The 17,920-nt window shown below is 40.5% G+C and overlaps 1 protein-coding gene across 1 annotated transcript in view; it reads right to left on the reverse strand.

The window, feature by feature from the left end:
• Positions 1-17,424, reverse strand: part of ANO6 (anoctamin 6) — a gene marked incomplete at both ends in the record, with an annotated part of 42,944 nt that extends 25,520 nt beyond the window's left edge. Inside the window, 3 exons of the mRNA XM_010166896.1 lie at positions 972-1,037; positions 8,343-8,471; positions 17,348-17,424. Of these exons, the coding sequence (XP_010165198.1) occupies positions 972-1,037; positions 8,343-8,471; positions 17,348-17,424 (272 nt within the window). The remainder of the gene's footprint in view (positions 1-971; positions 1,038-8,342; positions 8,472-17,347) is intronic.
• Between the last annotated feature and the right edge of the window lie 496 nt (positions 17,425-17,920).

Genomic DNA, 17,920 nt, shown 5'->3' on the forward strand with positions numbered 1-17,920 from the left:
CCACACGACATTATGTTATGCAGCTCGTTGGCTCAGGAATATTGGTTAGATATCTCATCTAGCCTGGGGAAACTTCCAGTTTCAAAAGTTTTTCAGTCATGACTGCAGCAGAATTATTGAAAACTCCAAAATGTAAGTATAGCAACAGGTCCATGTCAGACTTCCAGCAAGCAGTTTACTTTCTTATGAATGTGAAGATCCAGACAACATCCTTGGACACGCAGCAGGAGTTCTTACTGAAGAAATCAAATAAATAACATGATGCTATGGATTTGGAGTCTAATTTGTGAGGAAGGGGCAAAATGACCTTTTCTGGAGCCCATTATAAACTATGAAATGACAGAAATTTTAGATTGGAAGTGATTGTCCTGGACAGGGAGACCTGGAGCAAGCACTGTAGCCCTGCAGAGCAGGAAGGAAAGGGGCTCTGAGGGGCTCTAACCCCACCCTGCAAGAGACAGCAGCTCTGGCAGCTGGTTTGTGTTATCATGGTGCTCATGAACTGCCCACAGGTGACTTTGCAGCCCAAAATATACAAAGCTTGATAGTTACAACTGTTTGCACTGTGCCAGGTCCTGCGAGGAGCAGGGTTACATGCAGGAGGCCTGCCCTGCTCTCCCAGCAGGGGAATTCTGCCTTGGATGCCCAATGGCTTCCCACATGCCCAACACAGCCAGAGCAGGGGGAGAATCTCTCCTCAGAGTGTAGCAGTAAGTTTTATCTTCCATGTGCTAAGCAAATACTATTTAATCTACCTAATTCCCATCTTTTATTTTGCAGAGGAAGGAACAGACACAAAGTTTAAAAGATTACACATCTGATCACAGAGATGCTCCTGATGGAAAAAAGGTGGGCCTTTTGCTCCTGAGAGGAGAGAAAAGTTACAGTAAATTCATATATCCAGTTTCCTTATTCCCCTAGGGGCAGCTTTGCTCTCAGAGACAGCCGATCACACAGAGAAGAGCACTTACCGATCTTGTTGCTTCAAGTTGCAAGCCGTTGTTTATCAGGTTTGATTCATATACCTGTCTCTTCCTCTGTTAAAAGGTATTGAACACTGTAAAACATCTGTTCCAAATTTCACAAATATGTATGCACAGAAGAATGGAATTGCCTCCCAAACCAAAGAATCATTAGGTCGTTATCTCCATAGCCAACTTGACAGCTACTGTGGTGATGGGTACAGTCTTACCTAATAATTCAGATGAGCTTTGTTTGTCTAATAAGCAATATTGCCCTCAAATGCAATTGTGGAGAAATCACTCTCTTAAGTTTCTGGTGCATTACAGAGGTAAAAACATGCCCCAGATTTTGAATTTTGAGAGCAACTACCTCTGAAACTTGTGATCTCTTTCACCTGTAGTCACTAATTGAACTACTAAGGGCAGCCTCCCACCCGGCATTAATTTGCCCTTTAGAAAGTCTTAATCTCAAGGGCTTTCCATCCCATTTTCCTTCTAGCAACCTGTAACTTTATTCTTCTTTCACAGTAATCATGTGAGTTCACACAGTGGTTCAAACTGTAGAAGCCCTCTACATTTTAGTCCATGGATACACATCCCCAAAGGAAGAAGCCAAGAGCTGTAGCACTTGTAGGGTCACTAGTGCTATTCTAGGAGCACTCAATGTCCCCAGAAGGACATGACAAGTTTTCCTCAGTAAAGATGAAATTCATGGATCATTTTAATTTCACTTCACAGTACCAGCGCTTGGCAGGTAGTGAGTTACAAAAACTCTGTGTTTTTGTAATCTTGAATTGTTTCTCCACACTCGACCTCTTTGTGTCTTTGCAATCTTGAACTGTTTCTCCACACTCAACTTCTTTGTGTCTTTGCAATCTTGAATTGTTTCTCCACACTCGACCTCCCCCAAAAAGCCACACAGAGACAAGCAGCCCCTCTCCCATCAAAATACAAAATATACAACTCCATAAGGAGTTTATAAGACATTCTGAAACTTCGTGTGAAGTAATCCAATTTAAAAGCTATCTGCATCAGCTGGATAATTGCCCAATGAGCTATTTGTTTATATAAGTCAAGGCTAGCCAGCTCTGCTCAGACTGCATGTCAAAGTATCAGCATGGGTAAGGGGGGGTACCTGTAGGTAGCTGGGGCCAGGGGGTAGGCTTCTATCAGCAAATATTTCAAATTGAGTTCTGCTTTGTTTCAGTAAATAAAAAAGACAGAGGGCTAAATACCTGTTTCTTTTCTTCTTAAATAGCACAAAGATGGATTCAGGGCAATTCTCATTTGTAGGAGTTTGACACTTTTTTTTTTTTTTATTTTACCATTCAGTTTGCTTTAATAATGTATTATGGCAAGGAGTTCCCCAAATTAATTTTGCCCTCAAAATCTTAGAGGAATGTTGACAATATTAAGGTTTCTAATAATGCATTAATGCAAGTAGTGAAAAACAAAGCCCCTGGGAGCCTTTGCTAATTAGGGGCTCTGCTGTTTTATATAAATTATTGAATTATGCATATGATGATCTATGAAGGAGCTAGACTTTTACCCAGAGGAGTCTGTAGTGGTTTTGCAATGACTGGGGAATACAGCATAAAGATATGATGGCTTATTAGGCTGGAAGGTGGAGATTGTCCAAAGTATATTTTAGTACCCGGCATTTTGCTCAGATACTTGCAAGGCTAAGTTGTAATAATCATGTAACCATGGTAATGCTGCTGATCTAAACCTGACATAGATTTTGATGACTGAATGGCTAGCCAATAGAATAGTATACTATGGGATGCATAATCCCATGCAGTCTTAAGAAAGTGAAAGCACAGTGTAAGTAAATGCCAAGTATTACAGGCATGTAGAAGGGTTAGTTAGCTCTTGGGAGCTGCTTCTGCACCATAATGCTTTCAATGTCTGGGGATTGTCTTGTCAAGCTGAGGAGACTAACAAGATTGTGGGTCTGGAAATTGGTAGCAGACCACTAGCAGTTTTTTCCTCTGTGTTTTGTAAATGGTAGGGATCACAAACATCTTCACAAACATATCTGTGTGGCTTCAGGGGAAAAGTCCTAATGAGGAAGGAGTGCTTGAATAGTCACCTCTGCCTTACCTGACAGGCAACAGATAAATCACAGTCAATAAGAGAAAGAGCATGGGGCCCAAAGACTCCCCCCATGGAAATCAGCTGAGGACCACTGTATCAGTATTAGCTGCCAACTTTCACAGTGTCTTTGGTGGCATTTGGAAGCTTTTCTGAAAGTCACAGCTGTCAGCATCAGGAAATTAATTGACTGAGAAGTTCTGCTTCTGTAAGCTTCTTTCCCTTGTTTTTGAAGACAATAATAAAAAATGTGAAGTAAAATATGCTGTAAAGGCTGACACAAAAAAAGTAAACCCAAAGAACTCCAAATACATATTTTCTGAGATACCCTCTGATTTTAAGTCAGCCTCATGATTTTCTCAGACCTGATTCATGACCACATGGAACTGGCAATACTGCAGTCTAACCCTGCTCTCAACATGGCTTCTAGTCACTCTGTTTGGAAAGACTCATTTCTGGTCCTATCAATGTACAGAGTAATTTCAGAGTAACTCCCTCTTTCCATTTGTTTTTCCATCCTTCTGTCATCCTTCCTTCCATTCATCAGGCAAAGAAGTAAAATTTGGGTTTGGGGTTGCCTCAGGAACTCAGATTTTCTCTCAGCAAGTTCCTGCTTCAAAACCAGTCCACCCAGCAGAGACCAGGGCAGGTGTGGTTGCCCTCCTCCCAGTTTCAAAGGTCACTTTCATCCTTGTTATCAGACTTCCTGGGTTGGTCAGCAAGGCACATTTCAGGCATGGAGAGCCTGCCATCTGCTTCTGCCTCAAATCACCACATAAAATGGCACCATGGGACACATCTTTCTATAAACCCAAGTATTCTCTGTCGCTGCAGGTGTGACTCATGTTAAACAATGGGAGTACAATTATTTTTTTAAGGAGTCCAAGTTTTTGTTTGTTGTCTGTCTAAACTAAACAAGTCTAGAGGCAGGAACTGTTGATTGTTTGCTTATGAAGACAAACTTCTCTAGCCCTGATGAAATTCTCTGCAAGACCATACTTAAAAAAGTTATGTGTGTAATATTCTCTGTGAATTATAGTTTTCATTTAATTTGAAAAAAAAACAAAAACCAAAACAAAAATCCTGTCTGCTTCTGTGAAGCACAGGTTACTTCATGACTGGAAAGGAAGGTTTTGCCCACATTACTACTTAAATTACTGACAGTCTTTCCATTTATTCTGTTGGGGGAAGCAGATGGACTAGAATGACATTCTGCATAGATCTATTTTGAATTTGTCTTTCTGGTGCTGACCCTTTAACTTTTAATAATGAGCTCCTTGAGGACCCCAACAGATAAAACTGGCATTTTGGAGCATTCCTGGAAAGACTGGTGATATTTAATTTCTATTCTGATGGTAAACTATCCTGACAAATAGGGTACATAAATTGTAGGTTTAAAAAACATGATTTGGGCAGGAATTTCAGTTGCTTGCAAGGTACAATTTATAGAATTTGCTCCTGACAGTTTGATTTTTGCTAGTGCTTGTAAAATTAATTGTATACCAACTTAAAAAGGTTTCAAGTTTGAATTGAGTTGCATGTATGAACCTTACATGCTAACTTTTGAACCTGTGAATTATATTAGAAACTTCCACAAGGATGTCATTTCAGTAGTTTGGCTTTGCCTCCTTTAAACCAGATTCCAGAAACACATGAAAAGGAGGGAAGTACGGTACCACTATGCACCTCCAAGTGCTTCAGAATCCCATATTTTCGTTCCTTCCATCCAAATCACCCCCATGTTTTTAGTTATTTCCTTCTCTCCTCTGAGATGTTTCCCCAAGAATACTGCTAATTAATATAAATTAATGCTGGGCCATTTTCTCAGTTACACTCAGGCAATTTTTTTTAAAAAAGGATAGAAAGCCGTTCACATTGAATATAATGATGGTCCCAAGACCAAATTCTTCTCTTGCTGCAGAAGAACAGATGGGTCAGTACCCTGTTTCTCTAAATCCAGTAATTTGGTTACCTAGGTTAAGGTCTGATTTTTAAATCCTTCCCACGAAATTCAATAAGTGTATGGGGACTCCTCCACTCTCAGTATCATATAAAACCACCCAGTGCAGCACCTAAAACTTTTAACTTCAGAAATGTAAATCTATAGATGTCCAGTAACAAGTTAAATTCTGTCCCAACTTCCATGTCATGCAATCAGGTGAGGTGCAGTGTGCATCAGCCAGAATCTGTCCCAGTAACTACGCTCCTAGTTTCTACATTTCACAGACCTGTAATGTTGTACATGGCCAGTGGAGACCAGCTGCTGACCTCAGAGAGGTGAGGACTTCACCCTGCGAGAACAGACTTCACTGGATCTGCTATTCTTTTACAAGCCGGACTTTTCAAATTCTGTGAACAATAAACCTCTGTATAGTAGCTCTATAAAACTGTCAGGAGAGTCAGAGAAAGTAGTATGTGTAAGGAACCTATTTAGGCTTTAACCACCTTGAATTATACAAGATACTGCTCATAAATTTTGTTATTTTCAGTTAATCATTGATCAGAGACAGACAGTGACGTATGCAGTATTTACAGCAAACTAAATGGCAACACTCCTCATTTTGTTACCTTGTATATCATCACAAAGGTAGAAGTCATTTGCCTCAGAAAAAAATCTAACCAAATAAAAAATGGTGTCAGTAAAGACAAGCTCTCAACCTTATGTAACTTATCTTGGGCAGCATCATCTCCACATCTTTCTGCAAACTGTGGTAGGCCAAAATGTTAATTATCTCCCAGAATTCCAAGGATGCAAAATATACCATAAATGTAATTCTTCTTTCCATCTCAGACATAAGGTATATGTGTTTTGTTTTTTCTTTTCAAATACTCTGTTCATGTTTATTTCTTTTTTTCTTCTTAGTTTCTTCCCTTTCACTCCTAGTATGAGTGTGAGGTAGGTCCCAAGGCAGCATCCTGCATCCTGGCTGAGAGGAGGTACAGGAAGAAAAATGTTATCAGTGCTGCCAATGTCTGTGCAGCATTTGCTTAGGGAATGAAGATTTGTAGTGCACACAGTTTCCTCCACTTGCATAGGAAGTGATCTCAAGTGAGATCAAGGAGCTCTCTGTCTCTGAGGTGACTAATATGTTTGTGTGCTTGGAGCTCACCTGCACCTATCCCATCCTGAAAAGTTAGAAAGCTTACATCTATTAACATTTTAAAAGCCTGTTCCTCCAACAATATATAAAGGAAATGCATTTCTAAACTGATGACACCAGTATGTGAGGCACTAGAGGGAGGGAGCCAGTACTTCTGAGATGTATCACAGGAGTTTGGTTATGACCAGGCAGCTCACTTCAGCTTATGTGACAGCCTCACTGAACAAAATCCTCTCTTCACTCCCCCATCTCCTTCCTCCACCTTTCAGTGCCCTCTGGTACTTTATCCTGCGTGTAACGTTTTGTTTGTTTCATAGTCAGCTTTGTTTTTTTTAATTAGTTCTCCAGCTCAGTGTTGTCACACTTGTAACCTCTGTTCTTGTCCTTGGCAGTCCTCTGTAATTGCCACTTCTTAATCCTTGTCTCCTTCTGTGCTTTCTACTGCCCTTCCAGCACCCTAGGCATTCCCAGTATAAAAATTCTCACCTGTGCCTTCCACAGTATCCCTTATGGCTTCAGATTTTCCCTGTCTGTGGAAATCCTGGCTCTGAAAACCACTATCACTGCTGTTTTCAGCTTCCTTCTGACACATCCATGTCACCCCAATCATGTGTCCCAATCTCCTGGCCGTACTTCTGTCCATACAGCCTTTGTTCGCCACTTCGCTGCCGGGCCACACAGCTGGCTCTTGTTCAGCTTGCTGTCCACCAAGATTATGAGGGCTTCTTCCACAGAGCAGCTCCCCAGCCACTCAGTCTTCACCTTATCTGATAATCAGTCTAATATACTCTCATTCTCACATTTGCTATGTGTATGTAGACTGTTTCCTTATTCTGGCTAATGTCCTAACAGTAATGCTGCACTAAAAATACTATTCCATTGCTTACACTTAATTTCCATCACTGTTTGGAAAATACACTATTTTTAAATACATTTGGGCAATGGCCAAATATTACAAACATAAATGTAAAATGCTAATTGATAAAAACAATTGTTTCCAAAGGGGCAGCTTTTTGTTTGTAATTACCTCTTCCAATTAGTTTTTATTACTGATCCTGTGATCATGTGTAATGCAACATCCACCCACTGTAAGACTCCCTCAAACCCTACTAACAACATTCCTTATGGCTGCCCTGTTAATGCCAACAACAACACAGCGTAAGGAATAGCAACCAACTCAGCTGCAGGCCTTTTTACTCCTACTCTTCTCTTTCCTAACTGCAAATCACTATTTGCATATGAGCTGCTTTCAGTGATATTTTTGTCCTCGCTTGTCTCTACCAGAGGTTGCTGCTGGAACGTGGAGTTGCTAAACCAGGGAAGGAAGTGGGTGGGTGGGAGAGTGCAGATGCCAAGGGGACTACAATCCTGTGGATGGATATTTCTCAGGTAGTTCACAATTATAATAGCACAGTGGCATGGCTAAGCTTGCTTTTGTGGCCCTGGGTGCCATAATGAATGTAGTCCACTGATAGTACTACTGAAATAATTAAAAAAATAATAGAAAAAAAATTAATAATTATTGTCATTCATAGTAGCTAAGGAGCATTAAGCAGTCACTGGCTTGAGTCAGAAATTTTTTGCAAGATCACTAGAGAGGGCCAAGGTGTTGAAGAATCAAGGAAAGGAGTGGTACAGGGAGAAATTCTGGTGGCAAAGTCACGTACAATTATTTCCTGTAAATGACTTAGATACTTTATTGGGCAGAATGTCAGTAGTTATGTTTATAACTGTGATCTAGAGCACCCAGTCAGCTGTCTCCTTCTATGGGTTCCTCTGAATACCTGGATTTTAATAACAAAGTCTACTAGGGGCCTAATTCAAGCACTGTGGGTACAGAAAATTGCCCTAGTCTGAAGATCTTGGTGTTTAATTTTAACCTGATACCAGCATTTTTCTGCTCACATCTCCTGAAAGGTTCCCTCCCAGGAGGATGCTCTGATGTCACACAGCACACACTGACAGACATGATGTTCAGTGCTCTACCCATTTACACAGCAATCTACTGGCTTGAGCTCATCCCTGTTCCCTGCTCAGTCTGATGGGCTTCGGTCTCCTGGCTCCCAAGAGTACTCCTGGGACAGGGCAATGCAATTGTGGTTCGGGGGAGAGGGGGGCACTGTCCTTTCTGCCCACTGCTCTAACACCCAAAAAACGATTTAGATTTATACTGAAAATAACTTACCTTTTGCTTTTTATGGTCACTCCTCTTATGAGTCATTTTTTTGCTTTCATCTTCATACACCAAAACAAAGTCAATTCTTCTCTGTCCATCACTGAAGAACAAGGAGTCAGGCTTACCATCAAAATCAGCCTGGAAGGCAGGTAGGGTAGGTTAATATGAAGAAATTTACTCATCGGTTTCTTACTTGCTTCCTGTTACACAGTCTGTCAGTGAACAGAGAAATTCAGCATGTCACACTGGTATAACATGAAGACTAAAATGCAACAAAAGTAGCACAGAGGAGAAAAAAAAGTTTGGGAGGTCACTGCATTATATGAGAACAGCAGAACTCAGACCTAAATTTGGTCTTTAAAAACAGCATATGAGCTTTTGGCAATGGGATGCAGCATCATTCCCAAATAACACATCTGTCATGGCATTTGCATGTCATAATGAATACAATGTCAGATAGACTGTCTACAGGAGATGTTGTTGCTTGATGGGAGTCTCAGATTTAGTGCATTCCCATCTATCCCCTTACCTGCCAGAAGTTTAAGCACCTCTGCAATTAAAAGAATCCCAAACCAAAAAGCTCATTAGTTTCATCTTAATACCCAAACTCACTACTGCCCAGAGAACACAGAACATGACCAGGTTGCAGATGAACTCTCAAAATGGACAATCCTGTGTGGGTTTATTTCTCTTTTTATTTGCAACATCTCAGCAAGCAAAAAACATTGTTGTAGAACGCACATCCATCATGTTATAATACATGCCAAAATCAAAAGGACTGATATACCCCTAAGCCATTATCTAGTCCCCGGAGGAAAGTAGGATAGACTGTCATATCCACCAATAACATCTTAATGTGTTATTCCATGTGTGAAACGATACAGACACATTGATGACGGGGAAAACTGAATCCTCCAGTAATGATTTTGTACTTTCTTAGAGGGCTCTGAGGGCACTATCACATGTACTAACTCCTCCTTTCCGGTAATACATAGCTGTAATGTTATCAGAATCATCATGTAATGAGCACCAAACTCTCAGGTACTCGGTCAAATCCATCCATGGTGTTAATGAAGGCAGTGCCACTGAAGTTAATAGATATTAAATATCTGAAATGGGACTCAGCACTGCATTAGATATGGTAAGATCTCTAAAGCTGGCAAGACTCTCATACTCTCATACAGAACTGCAGAGGAACCTTGGCTTCCAGATGGCTGAGGATGCAGGCTGGCCCAGGGCAGGATGCTCCAGGAAGGCACATGGAAATGTGGTTATGATGCCAGAAAACCCTTAATGGTTGTTCTTCAACTGTGATAAAGCTAAGAAGAATGCCTGTCTTCAGTCAGGAGCACCCCACTCCCAGGAAGCATACAATGTTTCAGGAACCACATGTGTTTCCAAAACAAAATGTCCCAGGAGTTTTATTCTAAACCTCTCCATGTAGACTATTTTGTTACTGTTTATTGGCTGAGTCGAAACAGTTGACCAAGATGTGTCTCCCTGTAATTATGACAAAATTTCCGTATTTTAAATAAACTCAGGGGAGTTTAAACTCACTATTTTTTTATGTTGTATATGCAAAGGCTAGGACCTGCTGCAAAGAGGTTCTGTTAACTTAGTTGCTTCACACAGTCTGAGCAGATTTTTGGTTAAACATTTCTCTTTGAATCTCACCTGTGCCTAGAGACCTGTGACAAACCTGTCAGCAAGCAGCTGCTGACATACAGACATGCATATATATACATATATATACACACACACACACATGCATATATATATACATATATATGCTGCCAATACACACATACATTCTATGTTAGTTTCACAGCCTGGCCTAGGATTCAGCAACTACCTAGGCAGTCACCAAATGAACATAGAACTGCACACTGTGAATAAAGTTTTAGGAAAAAAAACAAATGCTTTAAACTTTCAGATGTCACCACCAGACCACAATGACACCAAGTGTCTCTATCATCTAAAGCAAGTCACAGATGTGAATTTCTAAATTCTTGAGAGCTAGAGCTGGCATAGTCCCATCAAGCAATCAGACTTAACCCTGACAAGCTTTCCTCCCACTGAGGACTAACCATGGGTGTAACATACAGCCCTGCCGCAACCATTCTAGGCTCATAATGATTTTACGTTGACTAGATTCCCACTGGGAGGAAAGCATCAACAACAACAGCCAACAACAGCCCCTGCTGGGAGGTAGTCTGAGAGCAGCAGCAGAAGAGAGGGCACAGGGAGGTGGAGGTGGCCCAGCCCCACAGCCTCCCCTCTCCCCTGGGAAGCCCAGCAGGCTCTGGCCCAGAATAAATTGCTCCATGTTGCAATGCTGGAAACAGAGACCAAACCTTGTGATAATGAATAAGGAGGGGAAGTGTCACCACCACACAAATCAGAAGGTTTTTATTTCAGCTTCTTCATCTTTTGAATCTTAGAAACAGCATTATAAGAACTTCTATTTAAAAAGACAGAGTGTAGTTGTGAAATTCAAGCACTCGAAAGCATAAAAGTAGTAACAGCTTTAAGGTTTTTTCTGCTACAGCTTTTAGCCCTTTTTGCTATATGACCTATCGACAGGATAGAAAAGAAAGACATGGCAGACAGCAAACATCAGATCGAGTTTTGATCTAACAAGTTTGGTCATAGCATAACTTCACTGTTTAAATAGTTTTCCTTTAAATGTAGTTTCCTTTAAGCTTAGAAAACCAGTTCGTAACTTAGCGATAACTGGTTTAACTGGATTGTCAATAACCAGACACAAAGACTGCCTGTTAATCAGTATTCTGAGTCATGAATTTACTTACATATGTGATTTCATTCGCATGTGTACATACATGTTATCACAAACATATATATTAATCTCTCTATATATATCAGACTATGCTGAAAGATTAATCCATATTGGACTGCATGAATACAGATACACAGAAGTTGATACTTATGAAGATCTTCTTAAATGTAATCTCTAACTGCTTTTAATTACCAGGGTAATGTTCAATTGACCTATCCATAGACCCTTTATATATCAATAAAACAATAAAGAATTGACTCATTAAGCCTGAATACTTAAGAGATCAAGATTAAGACCCACACAAATCAATTGTAATGTAACATTAAATGTTGCTCAATTAAAAGTAAGAAGTAAAATGCAAACCAGAATGTAACAGTTAAGGTTCTGACAGCCACATTAATTTAGACGTGTGCTGTATCTTGTAATCACTACTGGATAGTTTGTAATGACAAATCATGTATTATTCAACATAATTTCCATGGTTTGCAGGACTGAAAACCAAAGAGATATGCTGTAACTCTGAAGTTAATCATTTATTTGAGATAATATTTGTATTTTTTAAAAATATGTAACATTATTTGACAGTATTACAAATCTGATCATCATACAAATACACACAAGCTGGTGTGCATAGACACAAAAGCTAATGGGGCTGAAATTCCAATACATAATTTGTCTTAAGTATCAGTAGCAAATTAGAACCCAAAATAATGAACAGGCCCATTGATACCCCTTCATTTTGCGAGAAACAAACACGGGGTCTGTTTACTGCACTATCTAATTTTCCTAGCCTCAGCATAATCACATTTTAAGTACTGAGGGAGGCAATTGGTTGTGCACTCTAATATTATAATAATACCCTAGTGGACAGCAGGTTAATATTGATTAACATCATTAATAAATAATAATAAAAAATACATTTAGCTGTAAAATACTAATTACATGTAGCACATACTCTGCAGTGCTTCTGGACTCTCCAAGTGCTGTATAATCAACTGCTTGCCCACCACTGAGAGACGCGAGCTATTAGCTGCTTTCTTGGCAGAAGGAATCTGAAGGATTTAGACTGTGGCTAAAGCTTACTGAAGCACTCAGGGTGCCCCTGCGTGTGCTAGCCTAGAGGTAGCGTGGCCACATTCATGTGGGTGCACCTCTGCATTTCAGCTGAGAGCAGGTGAGCATCAGTGGCTCTTCACTCCAAGGAATGAGACTGGAGGTAGCCTGTGGTAACAAAAAGCCCAGAAATGTGTATAATGCAGCGACCGCCTCCTCAGCACCAAAACGTGTTGTTCTACAGGCCCACTGCTTGGTTCCTTGCTAATGGCAGACTCATAGACAGCTGGTGGGATCCTGGAAGTGCTGCACTGATGCAATCACTCAGAAGGTCCTCGGCCAGCTCTGAGCAGCCTTCTGCCATGCCCACCCCCTGCTTAAACACCTTCTCTTAATCCTCCCAGACTCTGGCCCACCGTGATCACCTCGGCAAATGAATGAGCTTCCTGCACTCTTTGCTAATCCAGCACAAGCAGTTGTTGGTAAACAGCATCTGCTCTCCCAGCCCCTGGGACAGAGTGGCACTTGGAGGAGGGACAAGTGGGAAATGAAGACAAGCTTGCCCCTCCACACAGGGCTTTAAAGGCTGAGGTACAGTTTGTCCCTAAGAGATCAACACATCATGGAACTGACTCTCAGCCCCTAGACTCAGGCTTCTTCTCAGGAGGGCAGGAGGCTACCGTGTGCTACTCCTCCCGTATAACCAGGCTTGCTGGTATCTAAGGGGAGTTGCCGTGTCTCACTTGAGACGTTCCTGTAGTCATGGCTACATGTGATGCCTGCAGCAGGAGATGAAAGGAGACCACTCTAGTGAGAAGCTTCCTTCAGCAACAGCGATGCTCTTGCAGGGGAGAAAAAAACAGTAGTGTGACAAAGAAACCCATCTTCACTTTTCCAGGCTTCTCTAGGCACTACACTGTTAAACATTCAGTGAGGATAATGGTGGGAAGGCCAGCACCAAGACAAGCATGAAGAAAAATATGTGCACAGGAATTGCAGTTATTTACCCTGAACAAGCACAGTATTGTAAGCTGATTTTTTTTAAATAACAAGAGATTCTGAAGGAATGACTTATCTAAATGGAAGGATAAAGGAAGTGCTTTATTTTGTCCACAGGAGCCTTTGGTGTGACTGTCAATAGCACCAAACACAATCATTACTGGGGGGATAAACTACTTGTCTGCGATCTCACATAATTTTCAGATATGCTTTAAAACAGCTTCCTGCAGCATACCAGGGAATAAACCAGTACTGGGAAAAAAGAGAGCAGAGCAGAGCCTGTGTAACATCACCTCTGCTGACAGGCACCTGCAAAAAATCCTCCAGGTGGAGCGACAGTCTTGCAGGGGACGTGCAGGTGACACTTCAGCTGTGGGCTTTACGTAGGTGAAAATTTCAGAGTGCTGGTTTACGAGCACAGTTATTTCTCTCTACAGGCCTCAGAAAACTTCAAACCAAGTAAATAAAAAGGAAACAAATTATATTACCAGGATATTGTGACACATAATTATTTGTAAAGTGCTTTGAGATCATCTGGAGAAAATGTTACAGAAATAAAAAGTTCTTCTTACTATCACAGGTATGTAACAAGATCTTTTATTACTTTATGTTCTAAGTGACCAATAGAGACAACTTTCTGACATTAAGACCAACACAAACATTTACTTCTGGAAAACGTAAGATATATATAATATACAAAATACTTCAGGAAGAGATAAGTTTATTTGCACACCACATACTAATGTTGATCTGTCTCTGCAGGGCCATAAAACTATTGTGGCTTTAGCATTTTTCCTTGTGACTCATATTTCCTAATAACAGCAGAGGACTGATTTAGTCCTGTTTTTAGCAACAATGAGATTATCAGCAGGCACTTAATCAGAAGAAGGTGGGGTTTTTTTTTCATTTCTTCAACATGCAAAGAAATTTTTAATATATAACAAACCAAAATAAACTGAGACTAAAGGCAAAGTAGAAAAATGCGGGGCATCATTAGAGTCATACATTTCTGTCAGCAGAAAGTGCTGGTAACTGGCCAGGCATTGGGATGCCTTGTCCCCTGAGCTAAGTTTGGAGCAGACACCCACTTGACTTCCTGCCTGAGTGTCATGTCGCTGCTGGCTGCAGAAGGAATTCCAGTCACTCCTGATTAGAGAGAGTTCACATGTCCGGACTTTTAAAGAAAGGTGAAGACAGTACTCTGCTGAAAACCTGCTTTTCAGCACCTCCCATCCTTCTCTGGATGCAGGAACTGGGAAATTCATTCTTTCAGACTTCCCTGAAGCCTTCTTGCTGCAGAAATTGTATTTGAGGGGCAGCAGTAACAGACGTCTAATTTGAAGAAGTTATCCCCTCCTCTGCAGATGTTGACTCTCAAAAAAATCTTAGTTAAATCCAAATTCAAACTATCTATAAGGCAGCTAAGACTGCAAAATTAAACATCTGGGAGCAGGAAAATGCTTGAATTAAGGCTGCCTATGCAGGTTTGTTTTCCTTGTACATACGGTTTACAATACATTACTTAATTGCACAACCACATACTATACTTCTACCCTCCTTGTAGTAGTTCAGGAATATTCCTTATTAATGTCTTTTTCGTTATACCTCATCTAAACAGCTCAAATGCCTAAAATAGGGATTTCCCTCTGACTATGCCTGTGGTACTCTCCCCACAGAATCTCAATATGCTGCAAATGTTGAGAAATTTAATTTCACCAGATCCCTCGGGAGAGAAAGTAACAGTATAACCCTCATTTTAACAGTAAACATGTAAGGCATCTAGAGGTCAATGCCAAAACCTGTTGACTTTCTCCCAGATTTGGAGTTCGGCTTGAGGCACCAGGACAGTGACATCTTTCCAGAGAGCTTAGCAATTCCGTTTCTTCACAGAGCAATACACTCACTTTCAGATGCACAAGTGACTATTTTGCACTAATGCAAACAGGGCCACAGATGCACCCTTGGCACCCAGGAAATAAACAAAAGCTGGATGTGACTTTGCAAGTCTTGCACAGAAATCCTGTAGCAGGAGCAGGGATAAAATGCAATTATCTAGGACCGCACTCAGTTTCTCTAGTCATAAGAACCTTTCATTCCTTCCCTGCAATTTCCTGCCACTTTTACACCTTGCTGAAGTACTACAAACAACATTCTCACAGAACTTGGGCTTTTTGGAGATTAATGTCCTATTCCTGTGCTGAATGAGGCAGCAATCTTGCAGCAAACTTAGCATGTGATCATCAGTTAAAGACAGCACCATAAGAAGAACAGAACCGTTTATTAGCCAATAACTTAGTCAGTTTTGGCTACTCCAGGATGACTTGCAAAATCAAATCAAATTTCCAGAATACTTCCAGCTGCAAAGCATGATCCAAATTTAGACAACAGGCGCAGTACTTCCTTTCTAGTCAATCATTTAAGTTCAGGTTTCCTATTCAGGTTCCATTTCTAGCTACAGCTACCACCCATCCATTTCACAGACAGGCTCAGCACATCTCAATGTTATATTTCGCCCCTTCAACCCACTGGAACTGCCCAGTGGCTGACAAGGAGGACCTGATATGGCAGAATTAGTGCAGAAAAGATGCTGCTAAAACTGAGTAGAAATTACAACTGTTGGTAAACTTGAGTAACCCAAACTAAAAATTGATTTTGACAGTCGATTTTCAGTAGAAATAAAAATAAATTCTACCAAGACTGCTCAGAGGACACTGTTCTAACCACAAGGTATATGACATTTTGGATGTTTTGATGCTATTTCACTTCATATAAATACATTAAAAAAAATAATTAACTGAACCACAAGGAGAGTCTATGAAGAATTTTTATAACATCCTAGTCAGGGCACTCAGTTGGGAAATGGAAGCTCTTAGTTCCACCTCATGCTCCAAAAAATGTTTAAATATTTTTCCAGAGACCAAATCAGCTTGAAAGGAAGAACACCATGCTGCAAAATGCTGGGGCATGTATCCAGCTCCCAGAAGGAAACTAATTTCCTGGTACTTTGGGTATTTGTTTCCTAGGGCTGAGGCAGGAATAAACCCCCCTGTCCCATAACTATGACAAATACCTTGCCAGATGAGCTGCTAGAGCAGCTCCTCAAGGCTCTGGTGCATGTTGGTGCAATGAAGCCTCAATCTATCCCTTCATTTACACTGCTTTCAAAACACAGTACTCCTATGGAAATCCTCTGCCTCTTTCTTTTATGATTCTGTTTCCATTTCAGTTTATTATGAACCAAAACAGCTGCCAGTTTGGTGGCCAGGCCAAAAAATAAATTATCTAAACAGCTCCAGACATAATATCTACATATAAGACAGGGCAGGCTTAATTCACTACCCTGAATTTGAATGCTCAATTTGCATGTTTTAACTTTTTAGCTTGTTTTTTTTCATTGTACTGTCTGTTCTTCTAGTTATATAAAGAAAACAATGTATTTCCTTACAGACAAGAGAAATCAGCAGGACCTAGACCTCTGCAGTTGCAACACAGACCTTCTGTGTGCAAGCTAAAAGGACAACCAGTAGCAGTGGTAGCAGGCTGTCATTCCTGGGGTAGTATCTAGTAGACAGCAGTGAAAGAAACAGAAGCCTGTTAGTTGCAGAAAACATTAGGCAAACTGGGAAACTTGAACTTTGGATAAAGGGAATGGACACCTCCAGGTCTTTTTTCTTCTTGCCATTTCAGTCTCTGATGGAGGTAAGAAATTTATTGGTGTCTCCCAAGCTTTCTGTAAAAACAAATCCTGAACTTACATGTCGGCCAACTAACACCTGGGATGTGTATGAAACTATAGGGCATGTGTGTTTCTACATAGGGTGTGTTCATAACTATTTATCCTTGTATACACACACAGAAACCCTATACATGCATGTACAAAATTGTATACAGAGAGGAGGTGTATGTGTGTGTATCAGTTTATAATGAATATATATTGGTCACTTTTAATTGAGTTCAGTGCCTATGTCAACCTGCACTTTCACATCCGAGTCAATGACTTCAGGTACCTTTAGGGAAACAGAGATACATCAACTCAGATTCGGTCACACAGATGAAGTGCATGTGGTGCAAATGCAAAGGATGCTAGTCTTCTGGAACAGCTGCTGACTGTTGCATATCTATATGAGAAAAAATTACAGGCGGTCATAGTTAAAGAAGTACCCACCCATTCAGGAGTATGAAGGTTTTGCTGATCCGGCACAGTTCCGTAAGTGGGAATAATCACCTGGTTCAGTTCCAAGACTAAAAATAAACATAAAAAAATAAAACAATTTAGCATTTTGTGTGGTAGGTAGTTGTTTTTGTTTTTTAACTTTATTAATGGTTTGTGTAGAAGACACTTTATTGCACTTAAATAAGTGTTTCAGAAACAGAATATTTGTGTCCCACACTTCAGTTGCAATCAGCAGGTGTCAAGAGAGCAACACATAAATTTCACCAGGATGACAAGCTAATGCTAAGAGCACATTCTCACCAAGCTACAGTGATGCAAAGCATCCTTTTGCTATTACGTGTTATTTAGCATTTCAGAAACTCTATCCACACTCTAGCAGTAGTTATGTTCATCTTTCAATGAATAAGGGTACCAGAACTGGCTCCACCTGCACAAATAACCCTAGTTCATGATGACTATACTTGTCAGGCAATAACAAATATCAGTACCAGGGAATTCTTCAGAAATCCTGGAATGGGTGTGATACCAGCAGCGACACTGTGATATTCACTCTAAGGGGAATAA

Source organism: Antrostomus carolinensis, unplaced genomic scaffold, assembly GCF_000700745.2.
Source record: "Antrostomus carolinensis isolate BGI_N321 unplaced genomic scaffold, ASM70074v2 scaffold8220, whole genome shotgun sequence".
In the NCBI taxonomy this organism is placed as follows: Eukaryota; Metazoa; Chordata; class Aves; order Caprimulgiformes; family Caprimulgidae; genus Antrostomus; species Antrostomus carolinensis.